We start from the raw sequence: 20,511 nt of genomic DNA on the forward strand, positions 1-20,511 counted from the left end.
CTTTTGACTCGAATTAAGGGGAGGCATACATGAGAAGAGGGAAAAAGGGAAGGAGGAGGGCTGAGAAAAAAGTATTGGTGGTGCTAGACGCAGCGGCAGTAAGAAGCGTACGTACGTGCTTTATCTTAGCGGCTGAGTGTGTGACGTGATATTGCAGCCTGCTCCTGGAGCTCTGCAAGCACCAGGCAAAGCGCGTCTATTTCTCTCTCTGTTGTAACTCACTAGCCCCCAACATCTCACATCCACCCCACTACGGATCTTTTTTTCCCTCCTCTCCCTGTTTTTTTCCCTCCAGCGGGGGGGTTTGCGCGACTTGCCGGAGAAAACATATCAGTGGGAATAGAGACGTGGAGTCTGCCGAATTAATTTATGGTAATACTGTAAGAATCGTTTCTCTTCTTTTCATCACTCCAAGAATTTCTTTCTCTCTCCCTCTCCTTGTGTGTGTCTCTCTCTCCCCCGTCTCTCTGTCTCCTTTTCTCGGTGGCTGTCGTGTGTTGTTGCGCTCCGTTTTGATGGGAAAAACCCAGAAGAAGAAGAAGACGGGGGGGATATGAGCGGACAGACCGGAGTGTAACGCATTTTATTTTCATCCATTGAAGCATCTTGTTGCGCCGGACTTCCATTGTCGGGAATGGGGAGTATTGATTCACTGGAGGGCTGCAGAATTTATTTATAAAGGATGTGGTCAAGTATGTTGGAAAAATAGCCATAGCTTCCGCAGTGTAAGGTAAGGAAATCGTCATTATTATTCATATTATTGCATGGAGCAGCCGAAAAGCTCATTTTCATATGTCATCCCTCTGTTAAAGTTTCGCCTCCCCCTGTTAAATATGTGTCCTGTCTATTCAACATGATGGCTTTTGAGCTTTCATCCGCTCACATTAGTCCAGGGTGCTTAACAGCTGATTTTTAAGAGCTGATCTCTCTCTTAAGAGGCAAAAATCACTTTAAAAGCGCCGAGCGTCGAACTGACACTGCATGAGATGTAGCCCGTGTCTCTATATTCAGATGTCCTCTCGAGACGAAATTGCTCTTAGAAGCCCCGGCAATAAAAATCAGCGTCTCTTGACGACCGATTTCTCGTCTCCAGAATACTGATTTTTTCTTTTTTTCCTCCGCGTATAGCCTTGGCCATGAATCATGCGGAATCATATGGATTTAAAAACTGATTTCACTAAACACTGCTGCTGCAAATCCTTATGTAACTCACATATTATCCGAATGTGGCGTGACTGGTTTTATCATTCAAAAAAAAAAAAAAGAAGTTAGAGACATAACTACAATTTTATCTATATTCTCTTGACTCTGGTATCTATACTTGGGATTTCAACGCCCCCACACACACATGCACACACACAGTTTGAGACACACACGCACACATGCACGCTCTGCTGTGACACTGCTCACAGCTGCATTGCCTGTAGGATTAAAGCAATCAGGACATCGCATTGCATTCCCTCTCTCTCCTCTCTCTCGCTCCATCTCTCTTTTGCACACACTTGGGCGCGCGCGTGCAAACACACACACACACACACACACACACACACACAAAGAGAGAGAGGCACACACAGCACACACTGGCTCTTTATCAAATTGCACTGTCAAATATGTCAAGCCCTGAATTTCGGAGACATGCAGGTCGTGTAGTGGACCGAAAGCGCGCAGAAGGAGAAAAGCCATGGTGACCAGGCGGACGCAGATTTTTTTGTTTGTTTTTTATTTTCCAGTCAGTGAATGTTGTCTTCCTTGTAATATCTAACTGTCGTGCGAGGAGGCAGACTAAATCACGAAGAAAACAGCTTGGTTAAGGGGGAAAAAAGATCCCGGTTACTGCGTAAAATGAGCATCCCACAGCTCGTGAGGACTGCACGCACACCTCTGTCACTGTTTGTCATCTGATGTCAGACATCCTAAACACTTATATGTTTGAATATCCCCACGGATTGTGCCATTCCAAAATACGACCCAATTAATAATGTCTAAATGACTTACATTATTGCACCCACCACCCCCACCCCCAAAAGAAATAAATAAATAAATAATGACCGAAGCAACCACAAGGTGGCAATGTTTGCACAAAGTATAGTAATGAGGGAGGCAGGATGGAGATGCAAAAGACATGTTGCTGAGGTTAATGTGGCTTCTTCTTTTTTTCTTTTTCCATTTTCATGGTAGAGACGTGATAAGAAATGTGTGAAGCGCATCAGTCAGACTTGATGGATGATCTCTATCATGTGTGATTGATGTGGTTGTCCTCTGCTTTAAAATTCCTTTGTGTAACCCTCTCCATCTCTCCTTGCAGGCCAAATGACATAGGATGAAGGCTGTTCGAAACCTGTTGATTTATATATTTTCCACCTATCTTCTGGTTATGTTTGGATTAACTGGTGCCCAAGATTATTGGTGTTCCACTCTGGTCAAGGGGGTCATTTATGGATCATATTCGGTGACTGAAATGTTTCCGAAGAACTATACAAACTGTACATGGACGCTGGAGAACCCAGACCCTACCAAATACAGCATCTACCTGAAGCTATACAAGCGAGACTTGAGCTGCTCTGAATATTCTTTGCTTGCTTATCAGTTTGATCACTACTCGCACGAAAAGATCAATGAGTTGCTGAAAGTCAACGAGTCTATAGTGTACCTGTGCGATTCGAAGAATATTTATGTATTTTTGCTGTACGACAAGAATTTCGTTCAACTACGGAGAGTTTTCCCTTACGATTATAATGGATTGACGCCACAGAAGCTGGAGGAGGAGGAAAAGTCCATTGTGGAGTTTTTGGTGTTGAATAAGGCAAGCCCTAGCCAGTTTGGGTGTCAAGTGCTTTGTACATGGCTGGAAAACTGCCTGAAGTTAGAGAAAGGGACAGTGGAGACGTGTGGGATCGTGTACACGAAATGCACATGTCCTCAGCATTTAGGCGATGGAGAATCAGAGAGCATGCTGATGCTCAACAATGTGGTTTTACCTTTAAATCCACAAACGGAGGGTTGCTTGTCACCCCAACTACAAGCCGGGCAGGTCTGCAATCTGAGTGCAGAAGTGAAACGGCCTCCTAAAGAAGGTGAGTATCCTGTCATCTTCCTCCTTTATGCTGAAATAGATGTAGACTTAATGGACTACTGTATGCATAGATGAGATAGTAATCATGTCAAATGTGCACGTCAATCACTCCCTTCTCTGCCCTTATTGCATGTTTGAAGTGTGATGGCCCATGAAACAAAGAGCACACATAGATATATAGACTGCAGTTGGCTCAGAATTGTGTCAACTTCGAGAACAAAGCTGCCAGAGGAGTTGGGTGTAGTAATGACCACAGCAGCACAAACCAAACCACCTACGGGGGGGTCTTTCATTTGGTTGGACTGAATTCAAAATGCACTATCATTGCTGTGAATTTAAAATGGCTGTTTTTCTACACATCAGCACAGAGTTAAAATGGCTGCAAATCCAAAGATATTTTTTTTGTGTGTTATACATTTATGTCAGTCGTCATCCTCGCAAAGACCAGCGACGGCCAGTATGGACGCATCCTTTAGTTTTTATTGGTATCTATGTCACATGGAACGACGGGTGCAGCAGCGTCAGATTGGATCCCATTGCTCATGCAATACTACATTTAAAACTTGTGGATTCCAGTTTGGTGCTCAGTCAAATCTGTACTAATCATTAAACATATGGAATAAAAGAGTATTTCCAAGGCTGCTACATAGGGAGGATGCCTGTGCGGTGTTGCCATAGAGCAATGCAACGTGTTTTCACTGAATGTTGGAATTGAGCAATAATTAACGTCTATTCAAGAGCTTACAGAGAGAAACTGTGCTATCAGCAGACCTGCTACCAGTTGTAATTCACACATGTGCACAAGTGCATACATAAAACACCTATACATCTACACACATTAACAGGTAGACAACTGAATGAACATTTAATTGTAAGTGGTTAGGATAAGGTCATAATGGTTCTGTTCATTAGTGTCACCCGGCAGCAGGGGGGATTTTTTTTGTAGTTAACGCACTTGTGTTGCCTTTTGAATTACAAAGGGAGTCCTACTTGACACATAGCTGCTTGCATTTTAACAGATAGCAGAGAAAAACCCCAAAGGAATATGCGGCATACTTCAGAGGTGAGGTGCGTTTACCGTGAGACATAAAGGAGGGGCATTCATCACGGCACACTGAACCAAAAATAATGAGTCAACCTTTAGATTTTTTTTTTTTGGGGTGGGTGCGGAGGGGAATAATGAAAGCAGGAATGTTATGGAGCTATCTCCCTTGTGGCTCTTACCAAAATAACAGTTGCTATAATAGCACCCTGGAGAACAGGTGGCAGTTTTCTAATCAGGAAGAACAGGTGAACATCGATTGCAGTAGTTTGGCTGTTTGGTTGACTCCTGCTGACTGCTGCCACATCACATTTTTTAAACACATGCTTTTTTTTTTGAGAAATAGTGTACCTATTGTAGATACTACTCCACCTAAGGTATTGTTTTTATGCTTTTATAAGAGTTACTCTTACAAATTTCTACATGATTTATTAAGTGGCTGGCCTCTATCAAGTCAGATGATAAACTCATTTGGAGTATTGTTCACCCACCCTTCCACTAGAGCCCTTAAGCAATAACGCATACAGTTTCTGTTTCAAAAAAACATTACAACTCACCCTGCAGTCAGGCAGCATGTGCAGTAACATCAGAAAGTATGACTCAGCTGTGTGTTTTTGTCAGATAATTTCATCATTTAGTGAATCTCATGTTCAAATTACAATTTACTAGGAAGCATTATGCTTATTCCCACTGAAAACTCTCTGCTCCGAAATAACATTTGACATTTTTCTATCAGCATGTTAATAACGGCTTAAGAGCACAGCTTATTTTTTTTTTCCACTCAGAAGATTTTCCACAAGCTTCTATTTATAGGGTCGGTTGATGGGAGGTTTGAATAAATCCGTTTTCATCTGGATAACGGGGAGATCACCACTGGGTTTAAAAGAGCACTGTGTCTCCTGTGGCATCATGGTGACAGAGTGGGTGTTCCTGATGAAGAATAAAGCATTACAAACAGTCGACAAGGGCTCCATTTGATAAAATCGCTTGTCTTTGATCTTCTCAGTTCCTGGTAGAGGATGGCTTCAGAGCACATCAAAGAAAAGCAGGGCTGGAGGTTGTATACTCTAGCCATGCCACTGAAATGCCCCTCCAGTGTTTCACAGACTCAAGATAAGAAAATTTTTAAAGGTCACAGCTCTTAACTATTTAAGGTGATTATGCAGACAAAAGGACAGACCTCATTCCTTGATATTGTGACATTTTGAAAACCACGGTGACACAAAGGAATCCTAAACAGATGTACTACCCAGGATGAGTCATTTATGCAGTTTTATTTTTATCACATTCTACCATTTCATGAATAAAAGTTGTAAAAGGAGGCAGCACAGTGGTGCAGTGGCACTCGCAGCAAGACAGATTTAATCCTATGTCTATTATTTTTCTTTGTGTTCTGTGTTCACATGGGTTTTCCTCCCACACATGCAAGTCAAGTGGGCTGATGACTCTGAGCTGCCCAAAGGTGAATGAGTGACTGTCTGGGTTAGCTCTGTGATGCAGTGGTGACGTGTCCTGGGTGTTTTCTTGCTTTAAATCAAATGAAAGGTTCCAGCAAGTATGGATATGATTTTTTTCGAGTAAAGAAAATACGAACATCTATAATTAAAAGCTAGGTAACAGATTCCAAATGCTTTCAAAAATCTGAATCTCCCTGCTGCTTTTTATTTTGAAAAGATGAATCCAGAGCACATTCAGTCAGCAGACTACAGCCAGACATTTTAGAGTTCTCACCCAGATATCTGCCCTCTGCCTGTCCAATCCTGACACGTGTTTACTTGTACGCAAGCTTAAAATCCTCAAATTCACATAGCACTATTCCAATCATCCACAAATTGCACTTGGCTCCAGGAAATGAACAAAATCATGAGGCATTGTCTTGTTTCGTGGCTCAGCCTACTAGTCTGCCCTTGGCTCAGGAAGAGTGTCTCACTCTTTGCTTCGTTCGGCTGAAACTCTCTAGTTTTGAAGGATCAGGGTCAAATGTCTCATTGTTTGAGAGGCATGTGCTTTGCTGCACGTCTCTCTAAGGTGTTCACTGTTGATGAAGCATCTGAGAGCAACATTTATGTCCAGGGTTCTCACTATTATAACACAGCTGTCTATTGCAGCTTTCTGTCCTCTGAAAAGCCTATTGTACACAGTAGTTCTTTTAAAATGGAAAAGGGCAATCTTTTTTTCATCCAAACATTATTTTGATTCTGTCAGATATTTCAGTTCATAACTGCGTCTGTCTCTGCCTCCACTTCCCATTTCCGTGTTGTCATTGATTTAAAGGTAATAGTGAGGGGAAGATGAATGTGACAGTGGCAGGAAGATGCTTTCTGGAGATAAGGGGTTTATAATTTGCTTCAAACCCGATTACGCAACAAAGAACTGAAGCTCATATGCATGTAAAATATTCAAATAAATATTTTATGAGTCCACAAAGGGGGCCTCTAAATTCATTGTTAGTATAAGAAGTAGGTTAGCGATGAGTATGACATCGCAGATTTGAGCCGGGATCCTCTGTTTTCCAGAGAAGATTGTTCATACTTGAACACTGATCTGACTCTTAGCATGCAATATGTAGAAAATATATATATATCATTTAACTTTCTTGCTTTGTTTGATAAGGGTGATTTAAGTCAATCACAACTAAAGTGACAAAGAGAGAAAGAAAACTAGTATGTTATCACTGCAAATACCAGGGGTTTAAATATCATTTAGATTTTGAGACTAAATGCAGATGCTTTTGTGCTGTTGCAGATGCTTATGAGATCATTGCGGTTTCTGACGACACTGAGCGTGTGCCATGTGGAAAATGGCAATAGGATTTTATTGGCAAATGAAATGTGTGTGAAGCGTTCTAATGCACTGTCACCCGCCAAAGTCCTGAGCACTGCAGCAGCTCAGCCTAGCTGCCTCACATAGTGAGGCCTTTTATTCACTTTGGATCTCAGTCAAGTCACTCAGTAGTCACACTGCATTATGCTCACCCCCATTGTTCAGTACACTTGGAGGCCATTTTAGTTCCAATTCAGTGAAGGAGAGAGCTCAGCTCAACAGCACAGAATCTGTTTGTTTAATCTTAGACATGCATTATTTGTCTTTAGCTATAGTAGATATCTGGAATATCTCGTGTCCCTAATTCCCCCTCCCCAACCCCACCCCAAAATCCCACGTCAGTCCACCTCTTAGCCTACTGTATATAGCTTCCATGTTCTGCTCTTTGATTTTTAGATACAGTATTTTCTCCCTGGTTTTGTAGCAACGTCCTTCTGTATTCAACCTCTTGTGTTGAGATGAAAATGCTGAAGAAAGTTGTTAAGAAATGACAAGGTCAACACAAAAAGCGTGACAGACTGTAGGACCCTGAGAATTTGTGTGAGTGCCAGCCATTATCTTTGTCCATTAACTGCATATTAAATTTTCTTTAAAAAAAAAAAAAAAAAAAAAAGGGGACAGTGTGGAGTGTCGAATGATTAAGTTTTATGCTGTAATCAATTACCCAGCTTTGGGTCGATTCCAGTCATTTTTGTGAAACATAGAAAAAATGCTAAAATAAGGGCAAAAATTTCACCAGCATCTGCAGGACTGTGATTCTCAGGGAAAAGATAATGGAGCCTGGAAGTGAGTGAATGGTTCTTTTCTCTGCGTGGCTCAAAATATACATACATAAACTGTATATTCATCAAATGGTCCAAGTCGCTGTTTCTGGGTATAAAAATTCATGAGGCTCCGAGGTGACTCCTAAGTCATTTTACACAGTGATATAAAACCACAAAAACTGTTGCCATGTTTAAAGTTCTGCTTAAACCACTCAAGTTGTCACACACGGATGCAAATGGGCTCTTTGGAGCCACAAAAGTCTCCGTTTTCCATCCATCACAAATTTATGATACAATAAAGTATAGGGTCCACCACATCAGGCTTGCTATGGTTTTTATTTTGCACGGCGAGATAAAGGATTAAAAAGATAAAACTTGTACTTGTACACTTATGTGTAACACCAAATGGCACTTTCTGATAATTGCTTTAATAAAGGCCCTGAAAACCTATTTTCCCAAATAGCCTCTTACAGTACAGTAAGATATGAGGTCCAACATGAACAATGAAATGATCTGCCAAATTTCAATTAGTTTGGTTATTCCACAGGGCTCAATTAGGAAGAAGTGATGCCACTTATTCCTGTGCACCAGTCACAGTTTAGAAAGGCCTGAACATATATCAAATTGTAATCACCTCCTATTTCTCAGCTGGCAAAACATGTTAAAGCAGCCTGTTCTCATTCACAGGGTGTAAAACACGACATGTTGGCCAGTGGCCGTCTGTGTCAAATTCCAACACCCAAGGCACCCTTTAGTGTCTGGATGAGACGTACTAAGCTCTCAACTAACCACAATGTAAACTCATTCGTAGCAATGACAAAGCATAAAAAACGAGAAAGTTTGCACAAAGTCGAAGTGAGCGTGGGGGGGTGGATGGGTCAAACAATCATAGAACTTTCACCTAGGAAACCGCTGTTTGTTTCCTGTGTGAAACATTGAGTTTCCCAAAACCTTGCATGTGACAAAAATGCAATTATTTTAACCCAAACTATAATTACTGATGCCATGTTTGACAGACTGGGAGTAAGAAGGTGTTGGTTTAGGACAGCTGGAATTGTTTGAAATCATTTTTTAGCTTATATCTTAACATGAAACTTCTCCCATGTGCCAAGTCTATAAAAGAACTATGGTGGCCGATTTTAAAAGGCGAAAACACAAATGGCCTTACCTTGAGCCACCGTTTGAACTGCCCGTTCTGGGCTACTGTAGAAACAACATGATGGACTCTGGGAAGAAGAACCACTCCACATGTAGAGGAAAACAGCTCATTCTAAAATGACAAAAAAAACAAGGATTCTTATTTTCAGGCTTATTTTCAAACTAATGAAAACATAGCTATGAATATTAACATTTCTGCCAAAAGATGCCCCTAAATCCTACTCACAAGTGAGCACTTTCACTTTATCTTTACTAGTTTGATATTAAAGCTGTACTATTTCTAGCTGTACCAATTTAACATGTGTTGACAGTTGCTTTAAATAGGTTGGGCAGACACAGATGTGAAAGTGATAAAGTATTGATGCAGAATGAATAGTTTATGTGGTACTTATAGGTACCACAGTATAGCAAAGGACAGCTGACTAAAGCCGAAGACTCTGGGTATTTTTTTAAGTTTCAGTTCAAAAGCATAATTTTAGTTTGAGTTAATTATTGCTACCCTGACTGTTTTGCTATTTTTCTTTATTTCTAACTAGAGCTACTGCACACCTGTACAATCACTGCAGGACCAGCCTTGATGCTAGCACTGATAACCTGGTAGACGAGCGGATGCAGATCAACTGTGAATACTGTGGTTCATTTGACATGGATTTGTGATCTCAGTCTTTAGGCTCTGTTTCAGCAGCATGGCAATTGGAAGTCAGAGTGATAACTCTCTTTCATACCCAGACTGTGTACTGCAAACCGCCCCAGAGTAAATTAAAGTCTTGTGTTGTCACAGCTGAACTGCAGACAGGATGCAGTGAAATGAAATACAATTTTATATATGTAAAAAAAAAAAAAGCATAGACATGATTTATGGTTTTCAGACATCTAGAGAGTATTACACAGTAAGGATTGATGGCTACATACCAAAAAGGACTACATGAATAATTTCAGAGTTAAAATGTCTCTCAAATGCAAAAAAGAGGTGCTGAAGCTCAAACTACATCCAAATTAAAATGCAGATATTTGATGACTCATCTGAACCTGAGAAATGTAAAAGTAGAAGTGTTACTAGCTAAATGTAGTTAAAAGTATCAAAAGTAACTCATAATTCAGAAATATTGCCCATGTAAGGTTTACACTATTACACACTGTATATTAGTTTATATTGATGCATTACTGCATAAGAAGCATTTTATTGTTGTGATTGGTTGTGGTGGAGGTAATTCAGACATTTCTATTATACCTTGTATCCATCTATATCATTGTATCATATTTGTAAATTTATTACATATTTTGTAAACTATTAATCTAAAAAAACAAGTTTATTCAGTTGAATATACTTATTACACATAATGAATGTGGTGGTGTAAAAAACGGCATTATTTCATTATCATAAAGAACAAAATAACATGACGTGGAACTACTTAAGTAAAGAACTTTAAATGTATACTTAAGTTTGAGTAAAAAGTTACAGCCAGCCACTGACAGCTATATAACAGAGAAAAGTGCCTGTAAATTGCTCAGAAAGGCTCAAACCTGCATTTCTTAAATTAGTGTGTCAACCCAGAGCCCATCTTCATCACTTTTGCAGTGTCATGGAGGGTGACAAGTCCACCTTCTTATCTTTACAGCCTACAATAAATACAATTCTAATAAAATGTGCGAGTAGCAGTTGTTGCCTATAATAGTGTCATATTACAGCAAGAATTGTAATCACAGTAATGGGTTACGTAATGTATGTAGTATCTAATTCTCTGATGTGAGGCAGCCACATCTCTCATCCTCAAAACGCGTCACCAGTAAAATCCTGGTTAAGCAATGACGAAAAAATGTATGTCTGATTTATTAACGTGTGTTTTCCATCTGTATGCGTGTTACTTGTTATGCATTCCAAACAGTGGTAGATTTGTGTGCCTTTATATCCGTGCTATACCAGCTCCCACAACTACTCATAAATTCTTCTTGAAATGCCACAGATTTGCCCGTTTAGCATTCAAGCTCTTATTCAACTCTTTAGCTTTTCCCATTAAACAAAAATAACATCATACTGCAAATCCAAACCACTGCTGTGTTTGAGACGGTTATAGTGTTGAACTCAGGCTGGGGTGATACACTTTATAGGTTTGACATCATAAATGAAGAAAAGTTAAATAGCAAATCAGTATCTTATCTGCTTAACCTACTGTGCTTATGCTTCAATCAGTTTGCATGATTAGCATTACTTTAAAAAATCTGATATTTACATATGGAGTGATCTTGTGAGATTGTTGCAGTGCATAATAAATAATTTGCAATGAATAATTGTATACGACTTTTGGGATTTTCGACTGATGAGAACTACATGTCATCATGTGTCACACTGCAGCTGCATCTATTCTCCCGTAGTGTGTGCATGGCTGAAGCTGACGCTGGCCTTTGTCAAAGGCTCCATACAGTATGCTAGAGGTGCCTTTTCATCACCACAAAAGAGACGCGTGCTTATCATGTAACATTTCCATTTGTAATTGCACGTCTTGCTTTGACATCACAGCATCCACTCTCTATTTTGCAATTTATGAGTTAAAGATAAGTGGACCTTATAAATCAAAGGAACAGCCACCGTTGTGTTCTTGTTTCCTTTGACTTCAAAAAGCTTTCTATATGAATGCAAACATAGCAAGTAATGAGTCTCTGTAGATGAAGAAGCGTGTCTCATCTTCTTATTATACAAATTAGATTTGTTCACTGCCATCATATGCATAATTCAGAAGTAACTATCATTTCTGATTTCCTGCCATAAAAAAGAAAATATTCCTGCAGTCTCATTCAGCAGAAAAGAAGGAACAGCATGAACTTGCTGCCATTATTTATAACTAGACCTGAGTGTGAAATGAAGGTTTGGTGTCTTTGCTTCACAGGAGAAAGGTGCAATTCAGCTTATTGTAAAAACAAAATTGGACAACTACAATTGTGATTCTCATATGACAAATTCATTTGGAAAGCAAAATCCTTCAGAGTGGGCCTCGGCAACTGCGCTATTCATCCTTCTAAGAAAACATGAACAACATTCACATGAGTCTGTTACAGCTTTGCTCCACAGTTCTGAAGCAGGGACGAGTCTTTGAAGCTCTTAGGGTGGATAAACACTGTCAGATGTCTTGAACATTACTTGTCATTTTTTAAATAGGCTAAAAAAATCATATTCTAACTTTTGTGTGGGCTGGCTTAATGTGGTAAATTTTTATCAAGCCCTTGTTGTGCGATGCCAGAGATGTTAATGTAAATTATGCACTGCGTTCAGCCTCTCAGTTGCATGTTTCTGCATTTCAACCCAGTTAGTTTTGGCCTGTCACTGGATGGCTATTTCAGCCCACAGAGGAGAGACATTTGCATAAACATCCACCCACAAAACCTGGCAAATGAGTCTGTCACTCAAAGACACTGTCTATGTGGTAAAGTGGAGGCAAAATCCATCTTTTTTCTCAAGGGGGTTCTGTAGCTGCTCTCACTGGCGGTCCCCCTGCAGTGTATGGCAAGTGTCTTTGTGTAGCTGTAATGGATGCTGCCTTTAAACTTACATGGTATACTATGATCTATGGCAGCAAACACACTTATATAATCAGTGCCGCACAACAATATCATATAGCATGTAAACATTCCCATAGGATGTAGAATTTAATATTCTAAGGCAGTAAGAATTTAGAAATTTAAAGCTATATTTTTTCTTATAACATTAATCAAGAGCAGATACCATAGCAGCTACGTACATTAGCAGATTTATAAAAAATAAAGTAGCATCTATTAGACCTCGTGCTGACAACTGCTATTCAAAGCATTCACTCTGGAATGCAGTTTTATGGTCAAGGGCATGAGCTAAAAGTCAGTCCCACTCAGTAATTCACATACTTGTCTTTTAATCTCATATTTTCTAATAAAAGCTGAGAATCTTTTCCCTAAAGCTAGAAATAAGGGAATCCAGACGAATTTGTCAGGATCAGGAAAATCTACATTACCTTGGGCAGGGTTTCTTTTTGTTTCTGCTTATAGAAAAGTCTAGCGCCGCTCATAAAAGAGAAGACAACAGAAAGCCCACATTAGAAGTAATGAGGATGAAAAGATGAAATCATACTGTATGTGAGCTTCCTTTGTAGCCAACCCTTCACTTTGATGTGAAAACAACACAACTGAAAACAATAGAAGCTGAACATCCTATGTTCTGCAGGAGATGTAAAATAGTCGTAAAACAGGACAAACAAGTACAATAAAAGCTGTTCATCTCAGTATGTCAGTGTTCAAGCAAAAATGTGTTTTATCTTTGTTTTATCTTAGGGTGCACTATGCATATTGTATATCCAGCTAAAAAAAGTGTTTCACTGCTGGAACATGGTCTTTTCTTTTATATAAAACTAGGTTGTCTGCAGTAGAAAGATACTTTTGAATTGGTGCCATATGACCGGAGAAAAAAAAAGAAAATGAGCTGTGGCATTTGCTTTTGCTCAAGAAATAGAAAATCTGCAATTACTAGAATGTATTGCTTTGCACCGGAGCAGTAAAAGCTCCCACTGGTGGATGACGTAATACCAGCCTGGCAGTTTTTCTACAGGAAACAATATGGCAGCCAGATGAGAAATAGGCAAATTAGTCACAAATTTTAGTTCATATTCGATCAGCACTGCTTAGTTTTATCATTTGAACTCAGTATTTTCAGCCTATATTTTTTCAATACAAGACACAATACGGTGCCTACTTCCTGTTCACTAATTCTCGGAATACAAACAGCGCAGTAAAATATGTTTCTGAACACATTTTAAGTAACAAATAGATAAAACAATAAATCTTGGTCTATAGTTGATCACCACCGCCTAGATTTATAGTTTGGTTTGGGTTTGAGAAAGAGGGTGGGGTCTCTCTCTCGTTTTGTATCCACACTCTTCTCTTCTCCATGGTGGCAGGCATACGAAAATGTGGTACAATTTTTAGTTCAAACAATAGCTCTAAAGCCATTGAAAATCCAGACTGGGAATTAAGCAGGGTGATCTTTACGCTGGTGAGATGGAGGGAAATTTTCCTCAGCTCATTATATTACCCACACTGTTATGATACAAAGCTGGTTGAAAACTGGCAACGTATCCCTTTAACTAGTATGCAAGGGCTAGTTTTTAACTGCTATATTGGAATGAGAAGAGAATGGGGTTTTTTTTACACAACTTTAATGAAGTGAAGTTGAATTAAATTGAAGTTTAACAGTGATCAGTTTTTAGTCTATAAATAGCCCCCATACATTGTACACGCCAACACACAAAGCTGAATACATCAGTCACAACAGCTGACAGCACACAACATAATTACTGGTGATACTTTCATAAAAATTATATTATTTTTGCAGCATTAGAAGAGTTACAAAACATTTAGTTATCAGGAATAGTTTGGCTTGAAGGAACTAAATAACGCAGGTACAAATGCCTACGTAACTCATAACAAAGGTCTTTCAAATGGCAGCACTAATGCTTCACAGATGCATGATGGGATATTTCAGTAATGGCCATCTCTAACCAACAGTTGACATTTTGTGTATGTTTCCATGGAGCATTGTGGGTATTCAGCTCCTCTCACTGTCAGGAGAAGTGTTATGTAACATAGAATGAGATTCAGAAATTATCACTCTGCAACACTGTGCCAGATTGTCAGCTTGCCTACAGCTCTCTGTCCTGCATAGCGCACAGAAATGATAGAGTGTTACATGCAATACTGAAGACAGGTGTTATTTCAATAATTGGTGAAACAGTGGCATCATAATTACATGGCACTAAAATTTCTAAATCCATGCAACTTTCATTTGTGCTGTTATTAACTTTATGACCCCGAACAGAAAACAGCATTATAGAAAATAGGAGGGTGAGTGTTGTTCTCTCTTATTGATATTTGGCATATCCAGATAGGAGTCAGACTATCTCATCAAGTTTGGACACATTTAAAAATCAGATTTACACCACTCTCATGTCTGTGTTGAATATCAGATTTGAGTAGAATTTTGGATACAGTGTCAGTCTGCCTGTTAAAGTCAGATTTCAAACTGTCCTTTACACCGCTGACAACCAACACCCAACCCTGATGTCACATTCAGAGCATGGTTAGCCTGCCAACATTGCTGCACATCTTAAACTCATTTGTCACTGATACTGTCTGGTGTGGTGGCAGGGTTCTGCACCTCAACTAGATATTGCTGAGGCATGAAGAGAGAGAGAAAGAGAGAGAGAGACGGTTTTATCTCGATTCCTCATCTGGCCTGCTGCATGAACATACCTACACACCTCAAAGCCCTTACTATAGCAACCAGCTCAGATGAGTAAACAGTGTCTCAGCAAATAATTCCTAATCAATCACTTACAAACAGCAGTGTGGACAGTTAGGCCTGAAATTGGATTTGAGACACAAATGTGATTTTCTAGCCGTCTGGATACTGTCTTTTTGCAAGATAGCTTGTTTCCACTGTCTCCATTGTCTTTGCTAGTGCTGTGAATACTTTATTTGTGGAGACAGTTGTCAGGGCCTACCAATACCATAACTACACTATCCCACTTTGTAAGGCTTGGTCAGTTAGTTAACTAAATGTCCTTAATTAGGAGAAGGTTATTCATGGGATCCAGTCTTGCAAACTGCTGTACTTAGACTTTACATTAAATGTTAACGTCAGCATGCTAAAGACGGCAGTGGTAACATGCTGATGTTCAGAAGGTCACATGATAAGCCTCTAGGGGCAACTGCTAATATTTCAGGGGTTCCGATGTAGCGAGTGGATATCTGAGGCAAGACTTTCTATTCTGTGTGGCTAATCACTACATGCATGAGAATGCAGACAAATTTTAAAAAGTAAGGTGATATAAAGTTAAATTGTTGTCAGCCGGTAGTTTCCGCAGTTGTATTTCAGCAAATGTGTTCCGCCTCTTTTGCTCATGATTGGTCTATTCTAATTGCACTACAAATGGAAACCAGAATGCTTCTTATACAAAAATCTTGTCACAGTGCTTATAGATTCTGCATATATGCAGATACCTATTTATAGAGATTGCCAGGTCACCATCTTAGTTAAACCTGGGAACATTTGCAAGTAGGTAATAACAGGTAATAGCCAAAGAATTGGGCATATACTTTTACTTGATGGCTGTACTAGATGAAAAGTCAGGGTTTAGAAAAGCTAAAACAATCGATCCACTAGGGAATTGAACATCAGCAGCAAATTTTGTCTACATTGCACTCAATAGTTTTCCAGATATTTCATTTGGAACCCAAAATGTCAACCTCACAACAGTTGGTAGGGTTCATCCACTGGGAACTATGAATATCTGCAAATTCCATGGCAATCCATCCAAATATTTGAGATATCTCAGTCAGGACATAAGAAGTAGACAGACCAATTGACACACTTTGACAATGCCATAAAGCAGTGAACTAACCCTCATAGAGGGACGCTGCTAGAACTGCTCAAAATAACGGTTTAATTATTATGTTTTGGCAACCAAAACTATGTGGTTTAAGTAAGTAAAGATTGTTATGGTTAAAGAAAACCATCGTACTTGTTCTTGCTCTGTATCAAGAAAGTCTCATTTTCACCTGCTCGAACAAACGACACATGCTGTCATGTCCCCTGAGGACAGTCTCTTTGTTTTCCAGCATTAATTTAACAACAACCTACAAAGTACTCAAATGAGTAACCTCCATTTCCGCCATATATCAGAGAATGTAATTGCTCTACTTGAGTTTTAATATCACAAACAAGCTCTTCCCTTAAATAACCATTAATTGACCATTTGCTCACAATCTCCATGAAGTCTCAATGGCAATATCAGTGTGGGATCTCTAAAGACAGTAAAATGAGCAAAAATCACACTCCCCCAAATTAGTGACAGTGTGCTGCAGTGGAGTCCGATCCATTCAGCCAATACAGGGGACATATCAGATGGTTAGATGCTCTCTGCAGTATTGTATTAAAGAGAAAGAGCTTCAGAGCACAGGAGCCATAATGAAATGTGACAGATAAATCAGAAGCACTTGGGAGATGGCTTTGGATTACTGAATCAATACCACCACTAGTCTAGACTTCCTAGACCTGCTCTGTTTTAGTAGAGCCTGTGGTAAAAGAGTTTGGGATTTTTTTATCCTGCATCACTAGTTTTTGTACACAAAAAATACAGTGCAGTATGTCTGAAAAAAAGCAGATTAATTAGTAAAAAAGCACATCACTCACACGTCACCTGAGATCGCCTAATTACATCTCAGAGCTCGAGAATTACAAACTGCACACAAACACAGTGTAATCTCAAGCTTTCAAATATGAATCACAGAAACATTCTGCATGCTGTATTTCAATCCTTAAATAGTAACAAAACACCAGCTAGAAATCTTTTTTTTTCTGACTGCTTAATGTCCTCAGGGTGTGTTCAGTACATTGTGACATCACCGTGAGTGGCAGTTACAGGTGCAGCATTCAGACCTCTGAGTTATACCGTAACCATGTGAAAGAGCTGTGCTGTAGCTGTATTTCTAGTCTGAAAGAGGCAAATAAAAATGTAAATACATGACCTGAAAAAACCTGAACTGAGTAGAGATGATCTTGCCCTGTAACTCTCTGAATTGAAGCTCCATTGGCTGACAGAGTTCATCTGTTATTACAGTCCTATGCAATATCAGCCTATGATTGGATTATGCAAGGGGTCAACCAAGCATAGTGAGTCAGTGTCAGTGTTCCTCCCTCTGATGAGGAGGACGTCTATCTCGGTGTGAGGCAAAGTGTTTATTACTGGTAACCGTGCCCCTGCTGTGGCCTTAGTAACCATGCTCCGTGTCACTGCTGGACTTTCCGGTTATTTGAATTTTATTTATTACCTCTCACAAAGCTGCCATACAAGGTGGAAATGTGTAGTATTAAACAATGCTTTCCTTTGTCAAATCCCAGTATAATTCAAAATCCTTGCAAATTGAATATGAACAAATGCAAATAAGGCATTTGAAGGGATAAAGAATTAATGGTAGATTAACTATCACCATTAGAGTGTTCATATTTAATATTAGAAACAATCTTGTTATATTTTATAGACTCATTAATGCATTGTAACTTAAGTCACTGCATACATTATCATTATGATTTATTAACTGTTACTCATAACTAGTTTGCTGCAACACCTACTATAGTTAGTATAGTTTTAAGAAAGAATGGGTCTGCTAATTGCTTATTTTATGGATTTGTCAGCTCTTTTTTGATCGTTTCATTTGTAAGTGTATAATCTGGCTTCCATTTAATCGCCTCCTGACTAAATCAAAGCATCATTATGGTTTACATTTTTCTTCAAAGCCTAGCTTATAGTAGCTTCTATATCCCCAGTTTTTCCTCTCTTCTGGGTAGTTTCTGCCACTCTCAGTATGATGTTAATCAAATATGGCTGCCCTATAAATTCTGTGTTCACTTCTGTAATCTGTTTCGTCTTTGATTTGGTGCATTCAAAGACACCTTTGTTTCCAAAGGAAACATTAACAGACCATTTCTATGTGTGAAGCAGTCTTACAATCCTTTGATTCTGTCTCTTTGAAACGTACATCTATGAAAAGAGGTCTCGTTCACAGCTGGTGTGTGTGTGTGTGTGTATCTGCGTGCATATGTGTGTATGAGATCAAGCTAATGAATATAAAGCAAATGGCACTGATGTGATAATGTAGAAAATCATCGCCCTGTGATTCTTACCCCGCCTCTGAGCGGCATTTGGTTTCAGACACTATTAATAAACATTTCATGCACTTCTATGACATGATGAGTCAGTGCATTACAAAATTGTCTCTTTTTGTGCTATGCATCTGTACCCGCTTTAGAATTTAAATCCAAATGCAGTGCATATCAAAACATAGCCTACAGTATATGTGGCCTCTATCATGTGCCAAGAACTCTTTTTTTAAAAAAAAAAAGCAAATTAAGTATTAAAAAGCACTTAAGTAATTTGTTCATTTTTTATTCCTTAGAACTGCAGCAGTTAATTGATTAGCGGCAACTATTAAATTAATCCCCAATTAATGTTATAATCGATTAATTGGTTTGAGTAATTATCTAAGAAAAAAAAAGTCAAAATTCTTATTCCAGCTTCTCAAATGTAAAAAAAAATCTGGTGTCTTGTCTATGTCAGTAAACTAAACATGGCCAAAACAAGACATTTTGAGAACATGATCTTGGGCTTTGGCAGACACTGACTGACATTTTCACCATTTCTTGACATTTTATAGACCAAAGAACTAATCAAGAAAATAACAGAGATTTATCAGTAGTGAAAATAATCATTAGTTGTAGCCTTCACTATTCTTGCTTTAATAAATTATTGCTTCATTTGTTTTAATTTAAAACAAAGAAATTGGTTATTCTGTCAGTTCCTCCCAAATCCATCTATGTGTTCATGCTATTCTAGTAAGGCCCATATCCATTCATTAATCAATGTGTAGTTTGAAGTGTTTCCTATTATGAGCAGATGGTGTCTTATATTCACGTAGAATTTTAATTACAAGAGCTGATGAGTGTTTGACAGTATAATTCTTCAGGCACAGTGGCTTTAGAAAGTCCAGTGCAGGAAACTGAAAGCCAAATCTACAGCAAGCGTATTTTAAATTCTAAAAGAGATTCAGTATCAGTATTCGTCCTTTAAAGGCCATCTCCCTGCTTTTCTGTAAAATGTATCAATGCAGAAATGATGGCTGGAGGCCATCACTTGATGGCCATCCTTGTGCGTCAACTGGTCATATGGTCTCTTACTCATACACAAAACTATTTTGCACTGCCTGAATCTGCCTGAATACTTTTTGGATCTCTGCAATAAAATAGAATCTCTAATGTAGCTGCAAAAAAAAGAAAGAAATACTGCATCACAGTTTTGGTTTATGAGCAAAACATTTAGATTCACAGGTTTATGAATTTATTATTGAAGCATCTATATTTGATGCTGTCCTATTTGAGATGCTACCATCACTCATGCCACAGTAGAGGGGGAATAATGAAGTTAAATCATACTGGTTTATTGATTCACTCTTTCCAAATCTTGTTTTTGCATTGATAGACAGTTATTATTGCTGCTGTTATTGCAGCAGCGAAGATGAACAATTTTTTCAGTAAACTGGGGTTGTAGTAATTTTACTGCGAATTAAAGATTTCATCTAAAAAATAAGTGAATCACTGAGCTTTGTCAAGGTAGAAAACATATAGAGAAAAATTGTTATCACGACAAAAAGTTTGAGCTTTATTTGACTTCATTTGTACGGCACATTTAAGTGTAAAATTTCAATCTTGTGAATGTATTTTGAAAAAGGCAATAATAAGCAAACCCTCATTTCCGTGAGTGCAAATGTCTCTAAGAATGCCGGTATCCATGGAAACCATTGCTGCAAATGGATCATGCATTCAGAGACAGTGATGCCATACTGTACAGTCTCTCTTTAATCATTGTTCAAACTGAAGGATCCACAGTTGCTATATACAAGCCAGCACTCTCCTAATAAAGCAAATGCTGCCCCTATAATGAATAGTAAAGGTGACCCTGCAGTTATGTCAAAACCTGTTGAAATGAAACGTAAATTGACTTTGCAGAGGGCTTTTTTTATGAGAACACACTTATCGTACAGAGGGAAGTGTAGGTGTGTTGATGCAGTGTAATACT

The 20,511-nt window shown here is 38.8% G+C and overlaps 1 protein-coding gene across 10 annotated transcripts in view; it reads left to right on the plus strand.

Moving 5' to 3' along the window:
- Positions 1 to 227: 227 nt before the first annotated feature.
- Positions 228 to 20,511, plus strand: part of adgrb3 (adhesion G protein-coupled receptor B3) — a 138,252-nt gene continuing 117,968 nt past the window's right edge. For 4 of the 10 annotated variants that reach the window (XM_042502385.2, XM_042502386.2, XM_042502381.2 and 1 more), the window contains exons 1-2: positions 228 to 730; positions 2,306 to 3,074. In XM_042502385.2, coding sequence (XP_042358319.1) covers positions 2,321 to 3,074 — 754 coding nt within the window. In that variant the 5' untranslated portion in view covers positions 228 to 730; positions 2,306 to 2,320. The remainder of the gene's footprint in view (positions 731 to 2,305; positions 3,075 to 20,511) is intronic. The other 6 variants (XM_042502380.2, XM_042502382.2, XM_088086324.1 and 3 more) reach the window with 3 other exon arrangements.

This window comes from Plectropomus leopardus, chromosome 13 (assembly GCF_026936395.1).
Source record: "Plectropomus leopardus strain MGB_pleo_1.0 chromosome 13, ASM2693639v1, whole genome shotgun sequence".
Lineage (NCBI taxonomy): Eukaryota > Metazoa > Chordata > Actinopteri > Perciformes > Serranidae > Plectropomus > Plectropomus leopardus.